At 40.7% G+C, this 7,584-nt stretch overlaps 1 protein-coding gene across 1 annotated transcript; it reads left to right on the plus strand.

Moving 5' to 3' along the window:
- The first annotated feature begins 22 nt into the window (after nucleotides 1-22).
- On the plus strand, nucleotides 23-7,359 carry LOC135604752 (probable polygalacturonase). Its single transcript, XM_065094405.1, has 5 exons — nucleotides 23-262; nucleotides 5,826-5,946; nucleotides 6,221-6,395; nucleotides 6,496-6,566; nucleotides 6,656-7,359. Exons 1-5 carry the CDS (start codon nucleotides 161-163, stop codon nucleotides 7,357-7,359), a joined length of 1,173 nt encoding a protein of 390 aa, XP_064950477.1. The 5' UTR covers nucleotides 23-160.
- Nucleotides 7,360-7,584: the final 225 nt, after the last annotated feature.

Raw genomic sequence — 7,584 nt, forward strand, 5'->3', positions numbered from 1 at the left:
AGAAGCCTTCCACTACGCGGCGACGGGGGCAGGAGGATGCCGGGCCCACGTGGCCAGCCTAACGGACTTCGGCGGGGTGGGCGACGGGGTGACCTCCAACACGGCGGCCTTTGCGGCGGCCGTGGCCAACCTCAGTAAGGTGGCGTACGACGGCGGCGCGATGCTGGTGGTGCCGGCCGGTCGGTGGCTCACCGGGCCCTTCAACCTCGCCGACCACTTCACCCTCTTCCTCGACCACGACGCCGTCATCCTCGCCACTCAGGTCCGCCTCCCTCCTCCGCCCCCTTCCCCCATCTTCTCCTCCATCTATTTCGATGTAGAGTGCATGTTCATAATCGTTCACGGCTTGTTTGCCATTACCATCGCCTCTATCATCCGCGTTGCCTTCATCCTCGGTGGTGATTATGGCTAGTAGCCCTTCCCATCGAGTCCGTTCATCTGACAGCTCTCGCCAGATGAACGGTGACGATGAAGAATAGATTCATCACTAGTGAGCCCCACCAGAACGTTACATAGCGAGTGTATACTATTCTAATGTTTCCTTCATCTCATCTCCAAGGAGAATTCACAAGTCTAATCCGATGTGCATAGTCACCGCTTTGGACTGATGAGGGAAAAGAAGTGAACTAAGCCACTACAAATCTAAATTTGTCTTGATAATATTAATTTCTGAAATATTTGCAATTTGTATGGTAGATTTTTGACTATTTAGTATCTCTACTTTGATGTCTCAAAATAAGAAAACAGTAATATTTGTTTTGTTTTATTATTATTATTATTATTATTATTATTATTATTATTATTATTACTATTATTATTATTATTATTATTATTTCTCTTGTATGTCATATCCTTGTACGTGAACATCAATAATCTTGGATTAGAATCCACATAAAAAATTTCCTTTCAAATTTGAAGATCTTGAAGATAACGCTCCAAAATTAATAAGTTTTAAGATCTTGAAGATAACGCTCCAAAATTAATAAGTTTTAATTGAGAATGACATTCTTTCCGAGTGTAAGAACTTTAAGATAGGAAATGTTGGGTCCAGCCCATATGTGGGCTTGGACAAATTGGGCCTATTGAGCCCAAATCACTAATTAAGGTGAAGTAAGGCAAATTAGGGTATGCAGGGAAAAGAAAACACAGAGCAGCGTGCAGCGTGCAGTGTACGTGCACAGTGAACAGCGACGGCGTGCAGAGAGAAAAGAGGAGAGAGAAATAGAGAGAGAAAGTAAGGTTTCTGAGTTTTTCTGCTTGACGATCGGTGGCCAAACGTTGTCAGTTTCGGCCCAAATTTTATGTGGAGAATCCTTGCAGCAAACTCTACAATCCTAATGGTGTTGATCTGCAGTTTACCCTCTCTAAGGTACTTTCCTGCGATATCCACTCTGTGAGACCTAGAATTCTCTTTGGAGGAGATCCACCTATGTGATGAAGATATGGTATTCTTGAGCCAAGATCTATGTTCTTGATGTTATTCTGATCCTCTAGTTATTCTAGAGAAGACCTACTGTAAACCTGTTATCATCATTATTGATAGTGGAAGTTTGAGGTGGACTACGGTCCCGTGGTTTTTCCCACATTGGGTTTTCCACGTTAAAAAGATTTGGTCTCACTGTGTGATTGATTTATTGCTCTATTGTTTATGTTGTGCTAATTGATATTAGCATTTGAATATCAAGTTGGTATTTTGATGAGGAACCTATTTTGATACACAAAGAGGGAAAGAATTATTCCGCATTAACAGGTTTCTTCCCAACAAGTGGTATCAGAGCATCAGGTTGTTTGGTGCTAGTTTTCTTGTGTGATTGAAATGGAGCAGTCAGATGGTATGATTAAATTGAACTCATCAAATTATTCCACTTGGAGGCGTCTGATGGAAGATTTGCTCTATTGCAAAGATTTGTATAAGCCTATCAAGGTTAAAGATAAACCTTCTATTATGGACGATGAAGAATGGGAAGTTCAACATAGAAAAGCTATTGCCTATATTAGAAGATGGATGGATATAAACTTGCATGAGCATATTTCAGATGAAACCAGAGCTGATGTTGTTTAGCAAAAGTTAGAAAATCTTTTTGCGAAAAAGACAGTTGGAAATAGAATTTCTCTCCTCAGAAGGCTTGTAAATTTGAAGTATAAAGATGGTGGTAACATTATTGAGTACATAAGCCTATTTCAGAGTCTTGCAAACAAGTTGGTTGCTATGAAAATGAATATAGATGATGAGATGCAGGGATTATTACTTCTCAACTCTTTACCAGAAAGTTGGGAAACGTATGTGGTGACTATTTGTAACTCCACGCCAGAGGGGACTCTAACCATAGATATAGTTAAAGACAGTTTGCTAAATGAAGATGCAAGAAGGAAAGAACAGGGTGAATCTTCTTCTGATGCATTTGTTACTGAAAAACAAGAAAGACGTGGAAGAAGTCATAGCAGAAATCCATATGGTTATAGAGGAAGATCCAAGTCTAGAAGAGATATCAAATGTTTTCACTGTAACAGACAAGGTCACATGAAGAAAGAGTGTAGGTTTTGGAAGCGAGAACAAAATGAAATGAAGAAAAATGAAAAAGAGACCAATACAGTTGCTGCTAAAGGTAATATCACTATTGTCTGTGATGAAGGTTGTGTTAGCCTTGTAGCTCAGGACAGTAATTGGGTAATTGACTCTGGTGCTTCATGTCATGTTACTTCTCATGGTGATTTCTTTAGATCTTACACTGTTGGTGATTTTGGTAATGTCAGAATGGGAAACAATGGTACATCTAAGATTGTGGGTATTGGAGATATTTGCTTGGAGACCAGTATTTGGAGCAAATTGATACTCAAAGATGTAAGGCATGTTCCAGATATTCGTCTTAACTTGATATCTACAGGTAGACTTGATGATGAGGGCTTTGCACATTATTTTGGTGAAAGTAAATGGAAACTCACTAAAGGTTCTCTAATTGTGGCAAAAGGAAAGAATATTAACTCTTTTTATGTCATGGAAGCTAAGCTACACAAAGGAGAGATTAATGCAATTCGAAAAGGTGAAAGTATAGATCTTTGGCATAAGAGGCTTGGACATATCAGCGAGAAGGGACTTCAAACTCTTGCTAGAAAGCAGTTCTTACCAGAGTTGCAAGGTACATCTCTTAAATCTTGTGATCATTGCTTAGTTGGAAAAACACATAGAGTTGCATTTCAGACATATCCATCATCTAGAAGATCTGATGTTATTGATTTAGTTCATACTGATGTTTGTACTATGCAAACTAGAACTCTTGGAGGTGCTCTTTATTTTGTTACTTTTATTGATGACCATTCTAGAAAAGTGTGGGCTTTTGCTTTGAAATCTAAAGACCAGGTACTCGATGCTTTTAAGGAGTTTCATGTCAATGTTTAAAGAGAAACTGGCAGAAAGCTAAAGTGTGTTCGATCAGATAATGGTGGCGAGTACAGGGGTCCTTTTGAGAATTATTGCAGGTTCCATGGTATCAGGCTTGAGAAAACAGTTCCTAAAACTCCTCAGCAGAACGGTGTGGCAGAAAGGATGAATAGAACCATTGAAGAAAGGATTAGGTGTATGCTTTCCCACGCCAAGTTACCAAAGTCATTTTGGGGGGAGGCTATGAGAACTACAGTTGACCTGATAAATCTTTCTCCATCAGTTCCTCTGCAAGGTGATGTTCCAGAGAGAGTATGGAGAGGAAAAGATATATCTTATAATCATTTGAGAGTCTTTGGGTGTAAAGCATTTGTTCATATTCCCAAAGATGAGAGGTCCAAGCTTGATAATAAGGCAAAAGCATGTATCTTCTTGGGATATGGTCATGAAGAGTTTGGGTACAAATTATGGGATCCAGTGAACAAGAAGATTATTAGAAGCAGAGATGTTGTGTTTCTTGAAGACCAATTGTTTGATGATGGTGATAATGTTGAGAAGCCAGAAACCTCTGTTTATATTCCTTGGAGTTTGGGTCCAGTTCCTTCACCTGTAGTTCATGATGATCATGGGGGAGATGAACAAGAAGATTATGGTGAGAATACTAGTGATGATACACCTACAGTTGATGATGCTGAACCAACTGAACAGGCACCTCCACCACCAGTTGAGATTCCATTGAGAAGATCCACTAGAGAGCGACAACCCTCTACCAGATATCCTCCACATGAGTATGTTATGCTTACTGACGGGGGAGAGCCAGAAACTTACCAAGAAGCTATTCTACATGAAAATAAGAGTGAGTGGGTTAAAGCCATGCAAGAAGAGATGAGATCCTTACTTGAGAACCACACCTATGACTTGGTAAAGCTGCCGAAAGAGAAGAAAGCTCCCAAGAATAAGTGGGTTTATAAATTGAAGACTGAAAACAATAGCTCACAACAAAGATACAAGGCACCACTAGTTGTGAAAGGATTCAGTCAGAAGAAAGGTATTGACTTTGAAGAAATATTTTCTCCGGTTGTGAAAATGTCCTCTATCCGAGTTGTTCTTGGTTTGGCTGCCCGCTTGAATTTAGAAGTTGAGCAACTTGATGTAAAAACAGCATTTCTTTATGGTGACTTAGAAGAAGAAATTTACATGGAGCAACCAGAAGGTTTCAAAGTCAAGGGAAAAGAAAATCTGGTATGTAAGCTTAGGAAAAGCTTATATGGACTCAAACAAGCACCTAGACAATGGTACAAGAAGTTTGATTCCTTTATGATGAGCCAAGGGTATGATAGAACCAAATCTGATCATTGTGTGTTTATGAAGAAATTTTCAGATGATGATTTTATTATTTTACTGCTATATGTTGATGATATGTTGATTGTTGGCCATGATGTTGGAAAAATTGAAAAGCTTAAAAGAGAGCTAAGTAAGTCTTTTGCCATGAAAGACTTAGGATCGGTGAGACAAATACTTGGCATGAAGATTCTTCGTGATAGGAAGAAAAGGAAGATTTGGCTATCTCAGGAGACTTACATTGAAAAGGTTTTTGAAAGATTCAACATGAGTAAAGCCAAAGCAGTTTGTTCCCCACTTGCAGGTCATTTCAAGCTGAGTTCGAAACAATGTCCTACAAGTGAGAAAGAAAAAGAAGAAATATCCAGAGTGCCTTACTCATCTACAGTAGGCAGTTTGATGTATGCTATGGTTTGTACTAGGCCAGATATAGCTCATGCAGTTGGAGTTGTTAGCCGATTTCTCTCAAATCCTGGAAAGGAACATTGGGCAGCAGTGAAATGGATATTAAGATATCTAAGAGGTTCTTCCAGGTTGTGTTTATGTTTTGGTGATGATGAACCTATGTTAGAAGGGTACACAGATGCAGACATGGCAGGTGATACTGATTCCAAGAAGTCCACTTCGGGATTCTTGATGACATTTGCAGGAGGAGCAGTCTCTTGGCAGTCTAAGTTACAGAAGTGTGTTGCTCTATCAACCACAGAAGCAGAATACATAGCAGTTACTGAAGCCTGTAAGGAAACTTTATGGATGAAAAAGTTTCTACAGGAATTGGGCTTGAAACAGGAAGTATATACTGTTTACTGTGACAGTCAGAGCGCCATTCACCTCTCCAAGAATTCAACATACCATTCTAGATCCAAGCATATTGATGTGAGATATCACTGGATTCGTGATGTGCTTGAGATGAAAGAATTACAGTTGGAAAAAGTGCATACCAATGAGAATGGTTCAGATATGTTGACAAAGTCTTTGCCTAAGGAGAAGCTTGAAGCATGTAGGCGAAGAGCGGGCTTGGTACAGCCCTCGTACATGTAGGCGAAGAGCGGGCTTGGTACAGCCCACCATATCAACTAAGATAATTGGTGATATGCTTATGCAGGATATCAACGAGTGGCCGATCATTGACCCTTTGCCCTCCTACGGTAGAGGAAGAGATGCGGTTGGGGGTAGATACAGTAATCTCATCATGGGATATAACCTAACCGATGTGGTCATAACAGGTAGTATATACGTTGCATATTTCCAGTACTTCTATCACATTGCTTCTAAATTCATAAAGCCTGCATCGTGTTGTCATTCCATGATCCCAAAAATTTAGATAAAAAAAATTATTTTTAGTCAAAAACTATAACATTTAATTCAGTTTATAATGTTTTGGCGTGCTTTGATTGAGAAGAAGACACATATATATCATCATCTAACTTGTTTGCATCATAGATGGGGAACAGAATATAATTTGATTGTGATGCTAACAAGTTTTATTGTTATTTTTAGGGAATAATGGAACTATCGATGGACAAGGTGAAACCTGGTGGAAAATGTTCCGTAACAAAGAACTCAATTACACTCGTGGATACCTCATTGAATTGATGTACTGCAAACAAGTGCTGATTTCCAACATTACATTGGTTAACTCTCCATCGTGGAATGTCCATCCAGTGTACAGCAGGTTTATATTAATAATCTACTTTCAGAACACTTGAAGGCTTCTTTTGCTTTCCATTCTATTGTTACAATCTGATGTTAACGTGAATGAATGCACTGTGCAGCCACGTAATCGTCTCAGGCATCACAATTCTTGCACCGGTCAACTCTCCCAACACTGATGGGATCGATCCAGGTGGATATCGTACCTACATTTACTTGGGTTGTAGATTCTATGTTGCTGTTTCGATTGATTCTTTTTGGTGGTTTCTCTCTTCTTCGCAGACTCATCCTCCAATGTCCGCATTGAGGACTGCTACATAGTCTCAGGCGATGACTGCATCGCCATTAAAAGCGGTTGGGATGAGTACGGGATTGCATTCAACATGTCAAGCAAACACATAGTGATCAGACGGCTCACCTGCATCTCCCCCACGAGCGCTGTCATCGCCCTGGGAAGCGAGATGTCGGGAGGAATCCAAGATGTCCGGGCCGAAGACATCACGGCCATCCACTCCGAATCCGGCGTCAGGATCAAGACGACCATCGGAAGGGGAGCTTACGTGAAGGACATATTCGTGAGAAGAATGAATCTGCACACAATGAAGTGGGTCTTCTGGATGACGGGCACCTACGGGCAGCACCCGGACGACAAATTTGATCCGAAAGCCATTCCGGTGGTGCAGAATATCAGTTACAGCAACGTGGTGGCCGAGAACGTGACCATGGCCGCGAAGCTGGAGGGGATTCCCGGCGCGCCCTTCACCGGAATATGCATCTACAATGTGACGGCGGAGGTGGTGAAGTCGAAGAAGCCGATTTGGAACTGCACCGACGTGGAGGGCGTATCGAGTCACGTGACGCCCACTCCCTGTGCGCAGATTCCGGAATATCCAGATCGTATAACGCATTGCCCCTTCCCTGAAGATGATCTACCTGTGAATGGTGTTGGGCTAGAGGAGTGTGCTTATCAGAGAGCCAAACCATGAGTTGAGATGCTTTCTACAACTCATGGTTTAATGGCATAACCTATGATGTCCTGAAGCTTGGCAGATTAAAATGTTTGCCTTGAACAAAGGCAGATGTAATTCATCATATATCATACTTGGGAGGAACAAAGGCAGATGAAATATCCAATAATATTTCATTGCTATAAATATGGATTATTGAAAAAATAAGACATGTTATTTATTTGAATACTTTTCTTCAACTTG

This window comes from Musa acuminata, chromosome BXJ2-2 (genome assembly GCF_036884655.1).
Source record: "Musa acuminata AAA Group cultivar baxijiao chromosome BXJ2-2, Cavendish_Baxijiao_AAA, whole genome shotgun sequence".
NCBI lineage: Eukaryota > Viridiplantae > Streptophyta > Magnoliopsida > Zingiberales > Musaceae > Musa > Musa acuminata.

Coding starts and splice junctions, on each gene's coding strand:
- LOC135604752 (XM_065094405.1), top strand. CDS start 161: ATGCTGGTGGTGCCGGCCGGTCGGTGGCTCACCGGGCCCTTCAACCTC. Junction 5,947..6,220: donor AACCGATGTGGTCATAACAG/GTAGTATATACG, acceptor TGTTATTTTTAG/GGAATAATGGAACTATCGAT. Junction 6,396..6,495: donor GTCCATCCAGTGTACAGCAG/GTTTATATTAAT, acceptor TGCACTGTGCAG/CCACGTAATCGTCTCAGGCA.